At 46.3% G+C, this 19,279-nt stretch overlaps 1 protein-coding gene across 2 annotated transcripts; it reads right to left on the minus strand.

Annotated features, from left to right (window-relative positions):
* Window positions 1–2,371: 2,371 nt before the first annotated feature.
* Window positions 2,372–17,161, minus strand: Commd7 (COMM domain containing 7). 2 transcript variants are annotated; one of them, XM_034493730.2, is made up of 9 exons: window positions 16,978–17,161; window positions 14,449–14,502; window positions 13,801–13,903; window positions 5,635–5,691; window positions 5,517–5,554; window positions 4,980–5,070; window positions 4,690–4,739; window positions 3,545–3,593; window positions 2,372–2,717 (listed from the first exon to the last, which is right to left on the minus strand). In XM_034493730.2, exons 1-9 carry the CDS (start codon window positions 17,059–17,061, stop codon window positions 2,641–2,643), a joined length of 603 nt encoding a protein of 200 aa, XP_034349621.1. In that variant the 5' UTR covers window positions 17,062–17,161; the 3' UTR covers window positions 2,372–2,640. The 2 variants fall into 2 exon arrangements, with proteins under 2 accessions (XP_034349621.1, XP_076786134.1); XM_076930019.1 differs by having other exon boundaries at window positions 2,579–2,717; window positions 14,449–14,499; window positions 16,978–17,148.
* Window positions 17,162–19,279: the final 2,118 nt, after the last annotated feature.

The raw sequence follows: 19,279 nt of genomic DNA on the forward strand, positions 1-19,279 counted from the left end.
GTCAGATGAGTCATTCGGAGAAGCAGAGGCTGAGGCAGCTCTTGCTTTTGATAAGGAGAGATCTCCATGTTAACAGGCAAAAACAAGGTATAGGTTGGTGTGTATGCACACACTGTTGTCTGTGTGAGATGATACACACAGAAGATATGCACATAGATTCAAATGCAAAAAATAGCTCCAGAGCACAGAACAAACTAGCAGATCCCCTCTGATGAGTAGCTAAAAAAAAGAGGTGGGAAGGGGTCCTCATGTCTACTCAGAACTATTCTGTTGCGGACAGCCGGTGAAGGGCCTGGTTACCCAGCCTGCTGTCCTGAGTTCTATCCCTACGACCCATGCGGTGGAAGAGAGTGCCCACTCCTGAAGGTTGTCTTCTGAGTCCGCAGCCCCCACACATGACTCTGCCTACTCTATATAAATAAATGTAAGAACAACAACAAAACCTTTATGGGCTGAGAATATAGCCATGTATTTGGTCCACTGTAAAGATTTGGTGTACATGCCTGTAATCCCAGCACTCATTTTGAGGGTAAGGTAGAAGGCCTGTCATGAGTGTGAGGCCAGCCTGGGCTATACAGTGAGCCATCCAAAAATGCGTTAATTATATCCTATTTAAAACAATAAGTTACCAGTTTCTTTTTGGCGAAGGCTCCTAGTTTTCTCATAAGATTGATTAGCTATGGTCCAAAGTTGGAATTTCAAAGGGATATTTAAGAAATAGGGCTAGAGAATTTATTTTTCTTTAATTATGTGCATATCAGTGCAGGTCCCCATGGAGGCCAGAGGCATCGGATTCCCTGGAGTTACAGAGGGTTGTGAGCTACTATGTAAGAACACCATGAAAACCAAATCTAGGTTCTTTGCTTAAGCAGCCAGTGCTCTTATTTGTTTTTAATTTTAAAAAATTTTATTTTAATTTGAGGCCAGCCTGGTCTACAGAGGGAGTTCAAGGATACCCAGGGCTATGTAGAAAAAACGTGTCTTGAGGAAAAAAAAATATTATTTCTTTACTTGCTAGGCAAGCTTGGGTGTGCACGAGTGTGTACAGGTTAGACTACATCTGTGGGAATCAGTTCTCTCCTTCTACCATGTGGGTCCTGGGGATGGAACTCAGGTTGTCAGGCATCAGGGTAGCTGTATTTACCAGATAAGCCATCTCACTGGCCCTGGTTTTATTCCTTTGAGACAAGGGGTCACATAGCCCAGGCCAGGTTTTATGAAGTACTGCAGAATAAAGCCAGACTTGATGCGTGTTAGGCAAACACTTTCCCAACTGAGCTATGCCACAACCCTGTGGCCTTTCTAGAAAATATTTCATTTCTATTGTTGAGTGTGTGTGTGTGTGTGTGTGAGCGCGCGTGTGTGCACAGGAGTGTGGGAGTGTATGTCTGCCCTTGAAGATCAGAAGAAGGTGTGAGGTTGGAGTTACAGGCTGTTGTGAGCTTCCAGAAGTGGGTGCTGAGAAGAGAGTAACCAGGGTCTTCTCAAAGAACAGGAAGCACTATTAACCACAGAGCCATCAATCTCACCCCCATGGTTGGCTTGGTTTGAGACAGGCTCTCACTTTGCTGCCCTGGCTGACCTCTAACTTCTGGTGATCTGCCTGTCTCTGCCTCCTCAGGGCCAAGGCTACAGGTATATGCTGCTACACTCAGCTGGGATGACTCTTAAGATTTATTTATTTGCCAGGCAGTCACCACTGCCTTTAATCCCAGCACTTGGGAGGCAGAGACAGGTGGATTTCTGAGTTCAAGGCCAGCCTGGTCTACAGAGTGAGTTCCAGGACAGCCGGGGCTATACAGAGAAACCCTATCTCAAAAAAAAAAAAAAAAAAAAAAAATTATTATTTATTTTATTTATGTGGGTATACTGTCGCTTTCTTCAGACACACCAGAAAAGGGCATCAGATCCCATTACAGATGGTTGTGAGCCACATGTGGCTGCTGGGAATTGAACTCAGGACCTCTGGAAGAGCAGTCAGTGCTCTTAACTGCTGAGCCATTTCTCTAGCCTCGGATGACTCTTAAACTGTGGAGAAAGACATTTAGTAGATTCAGAGCTTTTCTTTAGAAACTGTTTCTCTTTAAATTTACCACTTAACCAAAAGGTGGTTTGTCTTCTGGAACCAAAACAATCTAAGATGGCCTCAGAAGGCCTACCTCCTTATAACACAAAAGACAGAGACAAAACCAGAAACAGTCTGGCCTCGGTTCTTTCCAGAGAAGACTAAGCACAGGCTTTTACACAGATGACAAACACTGGCTGGCAGTGCCCTTTCCCCTCCAAACAGTGTGACACAGATGGCATCTCTCCTGACATAATGTCCATACCGCCTGTCTATTCCTCAGCCACAAACAAGAACTCAACCATCTAAATGAAGGAACTGTTTGTTTACTGTTGAATGGGAAATGACAATACCCGCCTTCCAAAAGAAAGAAACCAATCCCATATGCAGCAGCCGTCAGAGCATCTAGGTGTAAAGTCACCCAGGAGCCGGAGGTGGTGGCTTCCAATGGGGCTTACAGAAGAATCAGGCAGGACTCCTCAAGCATCAAGACTCTTGTTTTTGCCTCCCGAGACAGTTGGGACCCTGGAGAAGCCATCAGAGAAGAGGCAGGAGCAAGGGAACAAGAACCAGGATCAGCTGAGACACTCCATGCTTGCTCTGACTCTCTCCATCTCGTGCAGGAAGCTGTAGAACTGAGGCAAGGTTAATTCTGGGGAGAGAAAACTCAGTGTGAGGTATTTCCAACACTACAGAAGCACCAGGAAAATCCATTTCCACCCACAGCTATTGTTTGTTCGTTCATTTGATGGGGAGCAGACCCAGCGCCTTGTGTATCCAGTGCTCCATCTCCAGGCTGACATCCATTTTCTTTGGTAATCTCAGCAGCCATTTCTTTCTTTTTGTGGTGCTGGGAATCAAATCCGGCCTACAGCATGCTAAGGCGAGGGCTCCACTGAGCTACCTTCAGTTAAGTGGCTCAGAATAAGGAACCTACAATCTTGACTTCAAGGGTCTCAGCTCCACAAACACAGAAGTGTGTATATAACGGTGTCACACAGAAGCACAGAGGGTTTCACAGGGCATTCAGGGATACCCACAACAAGAGTTTATTGCCTCCAGGGGCTGGAGAGACGGCTCAGTGGTTAAGAACACTGACTGCTCTTCCAGAGGTCCTGAGTTCAATTCCAAGCAACCACATGGTGGCTCACAACCATCTGTAATGGGATCTGATGCCCTCATCTGGTGTGTCTGAAGACAGCTACACTGTACTCACGTACATAAATAAATCTTTAAAAACAGTTTCTTGCCTCCAACCTGCTTCCATTATACACCCCTTCATCCCCTTCTAGTCAGACTTTCCAACCTCCCAGTAGCCCAGTGACAGCCCTGCTCTGAGGAGGAAGGAAGTGGAGGCCACTCTAGAGCTTGGTGATAACTTTGTCTTAGAGAGATGGGCTCTGTCAGAAAGACTCCACCAGCCTAGGAGACTGAAGGAAGGAGGTAGAAAGCTACAAAGTATGGTTGCAGACTACTCACCTATATACAAATGTTCAGTTTGTTTTCCTCTCTTAACCACCAACTTTAACTAAAAGAAAAGGGGAAAAAGGAGAAGGTAGAGAAAATAAATAAATACATAAATAAATAAACAACTTTAAAATTAAAATGATGGGAAAGCAGGATGGCTCAGTGGGTAGTGCTTACTACAGGAGCCTGGTGACCCAGGTTTGACCCCTGGAACCCACATAAAGGTGGGAGAAGAGAACCAACTACAGGAAGATGTCCTCTGACCTCCACATCCATGATGCATCATTTCTCTCACACACAATAAATAATAATGATAGTAATAATAATGATGATAATAATAAATATTTAAATGAAAGCTAAGAAAATTAATTCCTCCAAGCCTTTTCACCTAGTTAAATCCCAAAGCTTCCCAGGAGCTACAGGAGACTAAACCTCCACTCCGGAGCCACATCCCAGCCCCATCATAGGCTCCATCGTAGGACTTACATGAAATGGACTGAATTGTCCCATGTAAAAAAACAATCCTGACAGTCCCCAGGCCAGTGAAGCAACTGAACTTGTATGACTAACACTAAGACGAGTTCATCTGAAGGCAGGCACGTTGGGGATCATATTCTTGGCTGATCACAGTGCTCTGATATGCACAGGGCACTTCAGAGGGAATGTCACTTAAGATTTCAAACCTGTAGTGGTTTGAATGACAATGGCTGCCACAGACTCATATACTTGAATGCTTTGTCACAGAAGTGCAACTCTTTATAGTATTAGTGTGTCATTGGGAGTGGGCCTGCTCTCTCCCCCTCCATCTCCCTCCCTGCTGCCTATAGATGATGCAGAATTCTCAGCTGCCTCTCCAGCACTACTGCCTCTGCACTGCCATGATGATGACTGTCACCAATAAACCTGTAAACAAGGCCCTGTTAAGTGCTTTCTTATAGGCGTCTCCTTGGTCATGGTGTCTCTTCATAGCTAGAACACTGACTAGAACAAAAACCAATACAGCTTTAATAAAAACCAATTTGAGAAAGTGCCTCATGAAGCCCAAACTGGCCTTGAACTTTTGATGTGGGGGTTACAAGCCTGTGCCACCATGCCCAGCTTTAGGTAACCTTTACCCAGGTTGAAACCCTCCCCATCGCCACTGACCACTGACGTACCTGTAAAAATATGCTTCCCACTTTCTCTAATTCACTGCTTCCAGACGTCACTGTGACACATACAGAAGAGAATGCTAAGTGACTGGCTGAGGACTTCTGAAGATCTCAATTTAGCAGGCTGTCCTGAGCAGCCATTTTGGGTTAAACATGAACCAGTGGTGGAGATGGCTGGCCCCAGTGGTGTTTGAGATCAAAGACAGTCTTCCCTCTCAGACTTTCCCAAAGCTTCTGCAATCTAGCCCCAGGACAGCCAGCCACACAGGTGACCAGGAATGGGTCTATCTAATTACCTCCAAACCGCCACTCCATATCAATCAGCTGGTTAACCATCAGGGTCTGACCTATGGCCCACTGTGCAAGGGTCGGGGCGTTCTGCTTCCACTAGAAGAAAAGCAAAGGGCAGCATCATCAGAGTGGGAACCATCATCCCTATCCCTTCTGCTCCAAACACAGTAGTTGTCAGGAACACAATCTTTCAGCAGGGCATCACGAAACCCAGCTGACCTTGAATTTTCTCTGTCTCTGAGGTTGGCCTTGAACCCAACTCCCAAAGCTGGGGTTACAGGCAGGCTCCACTGTAGCCAATTTAAATAGTCTTTCTTCATCCCAAGATCTAATCCCATTGGAACAGTGGCATTAATATTTGTCAAGCCAAAGGAGAAAAATCAGGGCTGCCCCAAGCAGAGCTGGTTGGCAGCTGCAGGTGTGTCCTTTGAGATGCTGAAGGGGAAGTACGGAATGGTTTTGTCTGGCTCAGCACTTTTTCCCCCCTTTTTCTTTTCAGGAAATAAAAGCCAGGCTCTTAACCTTGATTACTAGAATTATACCTTTTCAGAAAAGGAAGTGGCTTTCTCCTCACTAAGACCTGTTAAGAGAACAGACGGATATTAACATGACAAAGAGCTGACAGGCCCTCCTCCTCCCCAGGCAACCCTAAAGGCCTACCTAGAGTCAGGAGATCAGACCGCACCTGCTCTGCAGTAAGGCCCTTCTTCACTGCACCTTGGAGGCAGGGGAGAAATCACAAAGTGTTAATGTGAAAGCAGGGGTTGGCCAGTAAGAAGTATTTGTTGGACCTGGACACAGAAGACAAAAGTAATGGTCTCTCTCCAGTGGCTGGGGAAAAAAACACAGCCCGGAAGCCAGCATGGGGCAGCAGGGTCCAGTGCCCTCCTGGGATGGTGGACTGGCTACAGTTAGTCCTGGAGATCCACAGCAGCCTGGCACGGAGGAAGTCTAGGAAAAGACTGAGTGCAGTTGTGTGAGGTGGTCACGCCTTTAATCCCAGCACTTGGGAGGCAGAGGCAGGTGGATTTCTGAGTTGGAGGCCAGCCTGGTCTACAGAGTGAGTTCCAGGACAGACAGGGCTATACAGAGAAAACCTGTCTCGAAAAAAAAAAAAAAAAAAAAAAAAAAAAAAAAAAAAAAAAAAAAGTGGTGGCCATCATGCCACACTATTCCTGTGTCCACATTGATCCAAGGGTATTGGCCTTCACTGGTCCCATTGCTGGAAATAGTCTTCCCTGATCTGTACAGGGCTCATCCCCTACTGTATTCAAACATCTATGAATCTCAAGCCTTCAGAAATGACCTGAGACTGCCACTTAAAAATGGCTTTGTGAGAACGGGCAGTGGTGACACTCACTCTTAATCCAAGCCCAGGAAGGCAGAAGCAAGCAGATCTCTGTGAATTCGAGGTAAAAAAAAAACCAAAAACAAAACAAAAAACAAAACCAACCAACCAACAACATTTACCACCCTTGAGAGATGTCTTGACTTGCAGAGGACTTGAGTTCAGTTCCCAGAACCCATCTGGGGTGACCCACAAACCCCTGTACTGGGGTGACCCACAACACCTGCAACTCTGGATTCAGTTGGATCCAATGTCTTTGGCCTGTGAGGGTACCCGCACTCATGTGCATATACCTGCCACCCCAGACACACACGAATAGTAGAAAACGAAGGGCATTGTGAATGCCCAGGCTAGCTGAAAACTTTCTGTATGGCTGAGGCTATTCTGATCTTATCTTTTTTTTCTTTCTTTCTTTCTTTCTTTCTTTCTTTCTTTCTTTCTTTCTTTCTTCCTCCCTCCCTTCCTTTTAAGATTTATTGTATGTACATGAGTACACTGACACACCAGAAGAGGGCACCAGGTCCCATTACAGATGGTTGTGAGCCACCATGTGGATGCTGGGAATTGAACTCAGGACCTCTGGAAGTACTGTCAGTGCTCTTAACCACTGAGCTGTCTCTCCATCCTTTCTTTTCCTCTCCTCCCCTTCCCTCCTTTTTTTTTTTTTTTTTTTTGGAGACAAGGTTTCTTGTGTAGACCAGGCTGGCCTCAACTCAGAGATCATGTGCCTCTGCCTCTAGAGTGCTGCCCCTGTCCCTGATCTTCTGATCCTCTTGTTCCTACCTCCTGAGTGCTGAGATGACAATCATGTGCCAACTTTTCTTTCTTTCCCTCCCTATCTCCCTCCCTCCCTCCTTTCCTCCCTCCCTTCCTCCCTCCTTCCCTCCCTCCCTCCTTCCCTCCTTCCCTTCTTCCTTCCTAATGTGACGGTGGTAGAATTGTAATCCATATTTCCATTACTATTATTATCATTATCATTATTACTTATTATAAACAGTGTCTCACTATGTAGCCCTATCTAACATAGACCAGACTGTCCTGAAATTCACACAGATCCACTTGCTTCTGACTCCTGCACACTGGGTTGAAAGGTGCGCACCACCGTATCCAGCTTCCTCCCTTCCCTTTTTTTTTTTTCTTTCCATCTTGTACATGCACACATATGTCGTGCTTTTTGAGAGTCTCAAGTAGCCTAGGCTAGCCTCAAACCTACTATGTAGATCAGAATGTCCTTAATCCCTGATTCTTCTGCATCCTCCTCTCTTATACTGGGATTAAAGGCGTTAGCACCACTTGTACTTTTCTCTATTATAAACACAAATGTTACTTTGTTTTTCTTAGAGCCAGCAAGTATAATGTCTAAGTGGCTTACAGACTAGAGGGTGCCCCAGGAACAGTTCCTTTAACTCATAATATCTTGATGGGTTGTCCTGGTGACTGGTACTGGGCAATTTTTCAGCAGGAACGGACACAGCAAGCTAAGCTCTAGACACCAAGTCGTAGGCTCTCCACTCTTGTTCTGTAGGCAGACGCCAAACCTTACAAAGACAAGGCTCGCTGAGGCCTCTGGGGCTGCTTTTCCAGCTGTACCCTTTGGTGGCACCTAAATTAATGTCAGCCTGGTAGCCAGGGGACAGGCCTGTAGTCTCCACCTGAATATGGAAGGCTTGGTGGGGTGGGAAGAGTAGGTGGCAGAGAGTGTGAAGTAATCATTGAACCGCTCACCCTGTAGGCTGGCCAGCAGAATGCACCCTGTGAGACCCAGAGGAGAGCAAGGTGCCAGTCAGTATATACTGACAGAATTCCTGCTGTGTGTCAGCAGCACAAGAGACACGGGCAGACATTAATATGCCACACAGACAGTAATGTCGACCCTAGTGTTCCACTGAGAGACAGGTCATATTAGTAATATAAGAAGCATAAAGACCACAGAGAGTATTGAGAGGTCAACAGCCAGAGAAAGGCAGGGGAAGCTGGCAGTCCTGAGGCCACACCAACATCAGCTAAATACCAACTGTAGGAAAATAGCACTTCCATGCCCTAGGACATGGAAATTCTGTGGGTTCTTCTGCCTCTTAGCAAAAATAAGAAATAAAAATTTCTTTTTCTCTGTCCGTCTCTCTCTCTCTCTCATACACACACACACTCTCATACACACTTTCTCACATATATACTCTCTCATTCTCTCTCTCTCTCTCTCTCTCTCTCTCACACACACACACACACACAGAGAAAGAGAGAGGGGGAGGGAGGGAGGGAGGGAGGGAGGGAGGGAGAGAGGGAGAGAGAGAGAGAGAGAGAGAGAGAGAGAGAGAGAGAGAGAGAGAGAGAGAGACCCATATACAATCTGTGACCATGGTCCATGCTTCGATCATGGTCCATGTGGATCATTCTTTCATTTTATCTGATTACAGACAAGACACCTTGGGGAGCCGGGATGGAAAACTACCTTTAATAGAAAATAAAGGTCAGTAGTGGCTCACCCCTAAGGACCAGGCAGCTTGCTAAGGACTAAGAGCAGCAGCTTAAGCAGGTCCTGCACAAGTCCAGATAGGTGAGAATCTGGAAAAGCAGCTGCCACTCACAGCTATTCTCTCTCCACCTATTCTGTTTTGTTTCCACTGGTGCAGGAGATTGAAGCCAGGGCCTTGTGCACTCCAGACAGGTGCTCTGTCACTGAGCTATTTATCACCAGCTCATCCTTCCAACAATGGATTCAGGGAACCCTCCCTCAGCTCCATTTCATCCCTGAAGAAGGTAAATACCAGAGGTGATTATCAGAATGCAGAAAGCACCCGAGGCCCAGGAACCAAATCAATGAAGGTAGGGCCCTATCTAGACCCTGCTGAGCTGCCAGAGCACAATGTGGCAGACAATGAGGGACCAAGAACACTGGAGGCAAGGTTTCCTTCTGATAGGTTATCTTTCACAGGTAGATATCTAGGCATTTAGGAATGAAATGTTAGGTGCTACTTGCTGTAAACAAACCCAGTCTGGGAGCAGTGAGACCCCAGGGCAAGGGGAAATAGCTCAGTTAGGGTGGGTGGCTGTTTCAGTGGAATTTTTTTGTTTTCTTTTCTTTTGGTTTGTTTTTTCAAGACAGTGCTCCTCTATGTAGCCCTGGCTGTCCTGGAACTCACTCTATAGACCAGGCTGGCTTCAAACTCAAAAGTTCCACCTGCCCCTGTCTGCCCGAGTGCTGGGATAGACGGTGTGCGCCAACACAGATTGGCAAGTGGTATGTTCTAAAGAACTACATAAAAGGTTATTTACGCATGGTGCCACTTGCCTTTAATCACAGTGCTATGAACGCTGAGACTGGCGATCTCTTGGGATCCAGGACAGCCTGGTCTACATAGCAAGTTCTAGGCCAGTCAAGGCTACACAGTGAGACCCTATCTCAAAAAACCCAAAAACCAAACCAAACCAACTAAAAAACCATATGAAGCTCTGCGGTGATATTTCCATGAAATGTAATAAAAAATTAATTTCTAGAGGTATGAATAAAAAAGGCACAGCCCAGCACACAAAGTATAAGTCCTGTTGGGCACTGTAGCTCACACCCATGACTCTAATACTCAGAGGCTGACATAGGAGGACTGTTGAGGGTTCAAAGCCATCCAGGGCTACGTATCAAGTATCCCATGAGCCTGGGCTACAGAGTAAGATACTGTTTCAAAAAACAAACAAGCAAACAAACAAACCAGCTTAGTCAGAAAGTCCTGTGTAAGTGTGAGGCTTGAGTTAGACCCCTAGAATTAGTTAGACTCACTAATAAAGCTGAGGTAATAATACTCCACTGAAATCCCAGCACTGGGGGCCTGGCTGGCCAGACTAGCTTGGTAGTTGAGCCTCAGGCCCCTGAGAGACCCTTCTCAAAAACAAGGTGTTTGGCTCTGACCTCCTCACACATGCACATGCATGCATGTACACACACACACGTATCTGAACATATACAAACATGTAATGGCAACAAAAAAGAGAAAAGGGAAAAAAAAAACTGCATTAAAAAATCCATTATAGGGGCTGGAGAGATGGCTCGGTGGTTAAGAGCACTGACTGCTCTTCTAGAGGTTCTACCTAGAAAGAATACCTAGAGAGACTCTATCTCAAAACAAACAAACAAAATAATTATGGGCTAGGGGTTAGGGGAATAGCTTTCAGCATGGAGGAGGCCCTGGATTCCAGTGCCAGCATCACATCACAAGAGGAAAAGAGCCAGCTGGGGTAGGGCATGCATTTGATCCTAGAGGCGCTGGCAAAGGCAAGAGGATCTCTGTGAGTTGGAGACCATCCTGTTCTCTGTAGAGAACTAAAAACTGCCAGGGATATATAGTGAGACTCTGTCTGAGAGAGACCGTGTGTGTGTGTGTGTGTGTGTGTGTGTGTGTGTGTGTGTGTGTGAGAGAGAGAGAGAGAGAGAGAGAGAGAGAGAGAGAGAGAGAGAGAGAGAGAGACAGAGAGAGAGAGAGATAGTATGTCAGCACGCTGCCCTGGCATCCTCTGGGTACCAGTTCATAGGCCTCTTAGACTACTACAAGTCCCTCAGATAAAATGACACAGTATTGATATACAATCAATGCAACTACATACTTCAAACTCCCTCTCAGTTTCTTAGACCCCCTAACATATTGTAAATACATGGAAATGCTAGTAATACCACTTTATTTGGGAATAATGAACAAAAGCATGTCTGTCCATGCTGCATAGAGGCACAATTTTTTAGAATGTTTAAGATGTATGTTATCACTTCTCATTTTTAAAAATGCTTTTGGCCAGGCAGTGGTGGCGCACGCCTTTAATCCCAGCACTTGGGAGGCAGAGACAGGTGGATTTCGAGGCCAGCCTGGTTTACAGAGTGAGTTCCAGGACAGCCAGGGCTACACAGAGAAACCCTGTCTCGAAAAACCAAAAAAAAAAAAAAAAAAAGCTAACACTCTAGTGATCCCGACAATCACAGTTGCTGAACGAGTGTTTCCTGAGCCCTGTCGTAGCAGAGGTCTGCCTTTTTAAGACCAGCAGAAAAGATAGGTGTGGAATTCGGTGCTGGTTGCTTAGGGCTTTCATGAGAAAGCCACTATCTTCTGACAAGACATGATGACAGACTTGAGGGTGAATAAAGCAACCAGATCTGAGGTGACATTAAGATAGGTCTCAGAGTTTGACATGAATTAGAGATGACTAGAGAACAGGTGATGTTCAGGGCTGCAGTCGTGGCTCAGAGGCTGAATGCTTGCTGCACAAGCCTGAGGACCAGGATTTAGATTCTAGCATGACTTAATAAGCTGAGTATTCCCCAGATACATGGAATTCCAGTACCAAGGGATGTGATACCCTCTCTGAACTCTGCCCATATGCAAGCACACCCTCACACATGTGCATATTTATTCAGACACAGGAATTTTTTTTTTTTAAGATGGCACAGAAGCCAGGCATAGTGGCACGCTTCTTTAATCCCCTGCACTTGGGAGGCAGAAGTAGGTGGATTTCTGTAAATTTGAGGACAGCCTGGTCTACATAGTCCCAAGACAGCCAGAGCTACACAGAGAAACCCTGTCTCAAAACAAACAAACAAACAAACAAAAAACAAAACAAACAAACAAACAAAACAAACAAACAAAGAGGTAGTAACAGTTTGGAGTTATTGAAGCATCCTGAATAGAAAGCAAGCATTGGGCTCCGTGTGGTGGCTCACACCTGTGATCCCAGCACTCGGGAGGCAGAGGCAAGTGGATCTCTGAGTTGAAGGCCAATCTTGTTTGCATAGAGTTCCAGGCCATTTTGGACTACATAATGAGATCTGTGTGGAAGATAAGGACTGTGCAGAATCCTCACAACTTAAGAGACTCTCAGGAGAGCTGAGATTTGAACAGTGAGAAAGAGTTAACGAAGAAGGAAGCTCAGGTCCCTCTTTGGACTGAACAAAAGCTACTGTGTCGGCCTTGTATTTAGAAGCCAGATAAACTTGGCCCTGGGCAGGTAGCATATGATCCTTAAAGCTCCTAAAATCTCTAGATGCTATGAGAACCTTCTAGAAGGGAGCTGTGGAAAACCCCATAGACCAGTAAGAAGCCATTGATTGATTACTCTGAACTTAGGGGTGTGTGCTCTGGGACACCATAGGCCTTATGGCATGCCCCCCCCCCCAATCTCTATGATAGCCTTCCTCTTGGAGAAATGGACATAAAGTAGAGCCCCCACCATTTAGTCGCGATCGAATGGGGTGACCCCAGCATCAGGCAGGCAGCCTCTGAGGCAAGGAAGTGCTACTTCCAAGTTTGATGTTGCTACTGCTGGAAGTAGGAGGGGTGCTCCTATTAGATGGTTAGTTTTCTGAGCAGGCTTGACTACCTCCAGTGACTTCATGATGGGAACTGAAAGCCGCCCCAACCCATAGGGCTCTTGCTCAGTGTCAGAGGACAGCTTTACCCAGGGTTCTCCCACCTTGCTCTGATCACTAAAGGACTTCTGCATCTCCCATCACATGGGTGTGGAGCTACCCAGCTCTCTTGGGCCAGTCAGCATTCTCCCACCAAAGCCTCATGCTGCCCACTCACCTTTCCCCTCACAGCTGCAGGCCTGTCAGTGCTGAGCTTGGCTGCCCTCTCCCCACCTCCCTAGTAGTGGAACTGCTCCCTACCTTAGGCACTCAAGGATGCCACACACACCCCCCCAGATTCTCCATATGCTTCCAGAAACATCTTTCACATAGACAAGTGTACATATATAAAATATGCTTTCATTCTACATCCTTTTGAGGGGGCCATTTTTTTCTTTATGTTATTTTTGAGACAGGAACTCACTATGTAGCCCAGGTTGTCCTTGAACAGATTCTTTTCCCCAAGTGCTGGGATTACAAGCAAATGCTACAAATGGTTAGCACATACCTATAATCCCAGCATCAGGAAGTAGAGACCAAGAGTGTTGGAAATTCAAGGTGGCCTTAAACTACATATAGCAAGTCTGGGGCCAGTACATGAGATTCTGTCTTAAAAATAGCAAAAGTAACAACAACAACAAAAAAAGAAAAAAAAAAAAAAAAAAAGAAAAAAAAAAGAAAAAAAAAAAAAAAGAAGAATGCCAGCGGTGGTGTCACACGCCTTTAATCCCAGCACTTGGGAGGCAGAGGCAGGCGGATTTCTGAGTTCGAGATCAGCCTGGTCTACAGAGTGAGTTCCAGGACAGCCAGGGCTATACAGAGAAACCCTGTCTCGAAAAGCCAAAAAAAAAAAAAAAAAAAAAAAAAAAAAAAAAAAAGCTTTTGCTCCTTTCATGGTTGGTTGAGTCTACAGACACAGACCACCAAACACATGGAGAGCTGCGACATTTACCTCCACACCTGCATTCTGCTCCAGACTGTGTGCCCTGCCATGCCTGGCTATCTACTGGATGCTGCTGCTGCTCCTGTGACTGCCTAACTAAAGGAAGGCTCAGGCAGCAACAGTATCTCTGTGGAGACCTGTCTAGAGTCAACTCACCATTTGGAACCAAAAGGAGGCTTTTCATGATGCTTTTGAGGGGTCCAAGACTGATCTGATTGGTGGTGGCAAATTCAGAGAGCTGAGCCAGAAAGCGTTCCACCTGCAGAGAGGAGACAGAACAAATAGGCATTTAGTTATCTCTTTAAAGGGTTTATTTTTGGCTGGAGAGATGGCTCAGTGGTTAAAAGCACTGACTCAGAGGTCCTGAGTTCAATTCCCAGCAACCACATGGTAGCTCACAACCATCTGTAATGGGGTCTGATGCCCTCTTCTGGTGTGTCCGAAGACAGTGCCTGAATAGTCTGCCTGCATGTGTGTGTGCTTCATGGGATCAGTGAAACAAGGATGGCAGAAGGTTCTGAGCTGCCACATGGGTTCTGGGAACTGAACCTGAGTCCTTTGTAAGAGCAGGCAGTACCCAGACATTCTCTAAGTTGTTAGCGCTGTGGACCCATGTTGGTCAAACCTTTTTTTTTTGGGTGGGGGGGGGTTGAGACAGGGTTTCTCTGTATAGCCTTTGGCTGTCCTGGAACTCACTCAGTAGACCAGGCTGGCCTCGAACTCAGAAATCCACCTGCCTCTGCCTCCCAATGCTGGGATTAAAGGCGTTGGTCAAACCTTCTTAGCACCAAATGCCTTACTCACCTCTTTGGGCTCAGTGAGGAAGTGGAAAAGCACTTCTGTCAGGGCCGAGAACTGCTGTAAAAGATAACACAGAGCATGAGCACCATTCCCGCTTCCTGATGCCCATCCTCCAATGGACCTATCCCCCCGTGTGCCCATTGCCCAGTGTGCCTACCCTATCCAATGTCTCCACCCAACCCAGTATGCCACATATCACCCACCTATACGCTTTAGACAGAGAAGAATTCTTTAAGAATTTATACAGTTCATTTTAATCATGTTCACCCCTTCCCCTTTATTATTTATTTATCTAATTTGGGGGTGTATGTATGGGGCAGTCAGAGGACAACCTTCAATAGTTGGTTCTTACCTTCTACCTTGTAGAGTTAGGGTCTCTCTCTCTCTCTCTCTCTCTCTCTCTCCCTCCCTCCCTCCCTCCCTCCCTCCCTCCCTCTTCCTTCTCCTTCCCTCTGAACTTCTATACATGTGCTCTTTCTTCCTTCCTTCCTTCCTTCCTTCCTTCCTTCCTTCCTTCCCTCCCTCCCTCCCTCCCTCCCTCCCTTCTGTTTCCCTGTCTGCATGGTGACTTCTCTGGCCTCTTTCCTTGGGAACAGTGAACCTGCCAGAGAACTGCCCCCAATAAACCTGCCTTTGTACTTTTAAAGTCTGCTTAAAATGACAAAATTATTTCGTCATTGAAGAAAACCTATCATCAAGTATTGTTCATTTGAACAAATAACTGAAATTCAGCCAGGCATGGTAGTATATATACTCCTGAAACCTCTCACTGGGGACTCAGACACTGGCAAGTTCCAGGTTACCTGGGCTACAGAGCTAGACCTTGCCTCAAGAAAGAAACACACCAGCCCTCAGGCTGAGGCAGGAGAATCATGACTTTGAAGTTAGTCTAGACTACATGGTTAAATGATTTAAAATTTGTTTTAAAGACCTGGGCCTGGTCTACAATCTCAGGTCCTCAGGAGGCCGAGGAAGGAGGATTCTAAATTTAAAGCCAGATCGAGAGATGTATTGAGGATTGAACTCAAACAAGGCCAGACATGATGGCACACGCCTAGACTCCTAGACATGATGATGGTACATGCCTAGACTCCTAGACATGATGATGGGATGGCACACGCCTAGACTCCCAGCCTTGGGGGGTAGACCAGTCAGGATTACAAAGACCTTATCTAAAAATAAAAGAGAAAAACACAACAGTAAACCACTACATAGAACTAAGTGGTGATTAATAAATATTTGAGCATGGTGTCACACACCTGTAATCCCAATACCTGGAGAAGCTGAAGCAGGAAGAACTTAAATTTGAAGACGTCAGGGTACAGAGATACAATCTCAAGGTATAACCAAAAAAAAAAAATCAATCAATCAATCAGTCTTGGGGCTGGTAAGATGCACAGCTGGCAAAGTTGCTTGCTGCCAAGCCTGCCGGCCTGAGTTCAATCCCTGGAACCTGTACCCCTCACAGTTAGAATAATGTCAAAGCTAACTCCCTCAGGTCATTCTCTGACCTCCCCCACAACAAGTAATACTTTTAAATAATCTTAAAAAAAAAAATAAGTAGAATCTCTCTCTCCTCCACCTACCCCTACAAATGGGAGTCTTCCAGAAAACAGTGGTAACAGCAAAAATTAGCCATCTCCCTGGCTTTGAAGTTAGACATTTGTGAATTTCTGGTTCCAGTCTGGCAATTTTTCTGCCTTCACCTTTTAAGTGGTGGCAGGCCAGGTATGTATTACCAATAAATCCTATTTTTATTATTTTCTTATTAGATACAGCTCACTATGCAGCTCTGGATGGTCTAAAACTCATTATGTAGAAGAGACTGTTTTTTTAATTAAAGAGATCGACCTGCCTTGGCCTTCCAAATGCTGGGATTAAGGTGAGCACTACTCTGCCGTTTTTTTTTTTTTTTTTTTTTTTCCAAACTGGCCTGTGTGTGTCCGGAGTTGAGGGCCCCACTTCCTGGGAAGCTAAGACACAGTCAGGGAAACATCTGGAGGGGTGAAGGGTTATTTATCTATCTATTTTAGTTTTTTTGACAGGAGGTCTTATGAAGTTCAGATGGACAGGCCTTGAACAAGATACACAGTGAAAGCTGGATCAGAACTCCTGCTCCCACCTCCTAAGTGCTGGGATTGACAAGGAGCACTGGAACCCGTTTATTCCGGGCAGATGCTCCTCACTTGGCTAATTTCTGCAGTGTGAACAGGAGGTGGCATTCGGAGCTCTGCAACAGGGACAGGGCTCCAAAACAGACAGCAATCCTTTCCTGGACTGGAAAGGGGTGTGGTCACCGGTCCTGTCTGAGCCCCTTCCGGCTCAGGCCCAGGGCCCCACTTAGGACTGGCCATGCTGATACCCACACCCCGCTTGCAGTCGATTTGCCCTCCCTAATCTGTTCAACCGGGAGCCCCTTGGGATCCCCTTATTCCCTCCTCTAGGAGCCTACAAATCCGGTCCCCAGAGGTCCCCACCTCCGGAGTGCGCCGGCCCATTCCCGAGCCCCTCCCACGCCCAGGCAAGGCCCACCTGCGCGCCCAGCTGGTTCAGCTGCTGCATGTCGCCGCGCACGGCCTCGGGCACCGGGTCCTGCGTGCAGTGCAGGCGGCCCATGGTGCCGGGAGCCCAGCAGAAGGGTAGCAGCGCTTGCTTCCTCCTCCCGGGTCTCGCTGCACTTCCGCAGCCGCACTTTCGCCACACTCCCAGCGGCCGTTCTCGTGACAGCGCACGCGCGACCGCCGGGTTCCAGGAACCGCTCTGAGCATCCCAGTGGGATTCTGAGTCTGTGCCTGGGAGACCCTGTGTATAAAGCGCTTGTCCCATCTGAGCCTCTGTTCACAAAACGGTGTTATCTAGGGGTGTTCATCCTCCCAAAACTTTTGAGCTCAGAGCCTGGAGCACAGGTGTTCCTCAATATCTACCATTTTTCTTTCTCTATCTCCTCTATATACGTTTTGTGTGTAGGATTAGTCCTGAATCTTTGTATAGACTTGGCAAGGACTCTGCCACTGAGTTTCATCAAAAGCCCCCAGAAAATACTAAATGCCTACCAAAGGCCAAGTACTGGTAACAGGGAAGGACATAAGCCAGACTATGATGTTCCTTTGAGAGTCTACACCAGAGTGAAGTAGCAGATCTGAATCTTGGACGGGCATTAGTGTCACCTGGACAATTTTGTGTAACTGCCGATTGCTGGGACCCACCTCCAAGCTCTGAGTTCTGAGCTGAGAGGCTTGGCGAACAGACGGGTAATGTACATTTCCCACGAATGCCCAGGAACCACACTTTGAGAGGCTCTGGAATAGAGGAATCTGATTCAGCTAAGGGTTGTTGAGAGCCCTGGGCAAGGTGGTGGTCAGAGGGTTGAGATAGTGAGACTCATGGCAGTCATAAACCCAAGTCTGAGTTCTCTGCAGCCACTGGTGACTGCTGACATCACCCTCATTATACCAGAGAAAATAGATATATACTCCCTGAGTCCTAAGCAAGGGCTGTGCCTGGCACGGAATCTAGCCTGAGAGGACTCTGGAAACCTGGGGGTAGAATTGGCCGTCCTTCTGATACAGGTTTTGACTTTTACACTTCTCTGAAAAGTTTCCCTTTGGAAAACATAGATAAAAAAAAATCTTTTATCTGGAGACTAAACATATCCAAGAATGTGCATCTCACAGGACACAGGTGGCTAAGGACAGTTATGAATTGTCCCAACACAAAACTATAATTACTTAAAACATGAAATGTGGTGGTGCACACCTTTAATCCCAGCACTCAGGAGGCAGAGGTAGGTAACTCTCTTGAGTTTGAGGCTAGCCTGGTCTACACGGTGGGTTTTAGGCCATCCAGAGCTACATGGAAACCCAATCTCAAAGAAAAACAAAAAAATTATAAGCTTTTCTTTTGTAGTTTAATTGCTCAGTTCTCAAGCCTCAAGTGTGAACTTTGTAGATGACAATGTCCTATGTGGCAAGAGGACATCCCTGCAAGTTAGTCCTTCTTTCTTTCTCTCCCACCCTTTCCCCTGCCTTGCCCCCAAGATCCGCCCAGAACTATGTAGACCAGGAACCAGGCTCGCTTGGGTTTGCAGTGTATCCTCCTGTCTACCTCCCAGGTACTGGGATTACAAGCCTGCCTATACTATGCTCTTTTCTCATTTCCTTAGAATCTAAGGTTTAGACATGGGGACTCACCATATAGTTCAGGCTGGCCTCAAATCTTTCCTTGTTGCTTTGTTTTGAGACAGTGTTTCTCTGTGTAGCTCTGGCATCTTGGAACTTGCTTTTTTGTTTTGTTTTGTTTTTTTGTTTTTTGTTTTTGTTTGTTTGTTTGTTTGTTTGTTTGTTTTGAGACAGGGTTTCTCTGTATAGCCTTGGCTGTCCTGGAACTCACTCGGTAGACCAGGCTGGCCTCAAATTCAGAAATCCACCTGCCTCTGCCTCCCAAGTGCTGGGATTAAAGGTGTGCGCCACCACCACCCGACTGGAACTTGCTTTGTAAAGCAGTCTGGCTTTCAACTCAAGGATCTATCTGCCTGTCTCTGCCAGCCTCAAATTTTTTTTTTTTTTTTTTTTTTTTTTTTTTTTTTTTTTTTTTTTGGTTTTTCGAGACAGGGTTTCTCTGTGTAGTCCTGGCTGTCCTGGAACTCCTGGAACTCACTTTGTAGACCAGGCTGGCCTGGAACTCAGAAATCAGAAATCCACCTGCCTCTGCCTACCAGCCTCAAAATCTTAATTCTTCTGCCTCTGTAATAAGTGCTGAGATTTCAGGTTGGTGTCACCATGGTCTCTCATTGTTTTATCCCAGCACTTCACTTACAAATATTGGCTGCTTGCTG

This window comes from Arvicanthis niloticus, chromosome 2, assembly GCF_011762505.2.
Source record: "Arvicanthis niloticus isolate mArvNil1 chromosome 2, mArvNil1.pat.X, whole genome shotgun sequence".
In the NCBI taxonomy this organism is placed as follows: domain Eukaryota; kingdom Metazoa; phylum Chordata; class Mammalia; order Rodentia; family Muridae; genus Arvicanthis; species Arvicanthis niloticus.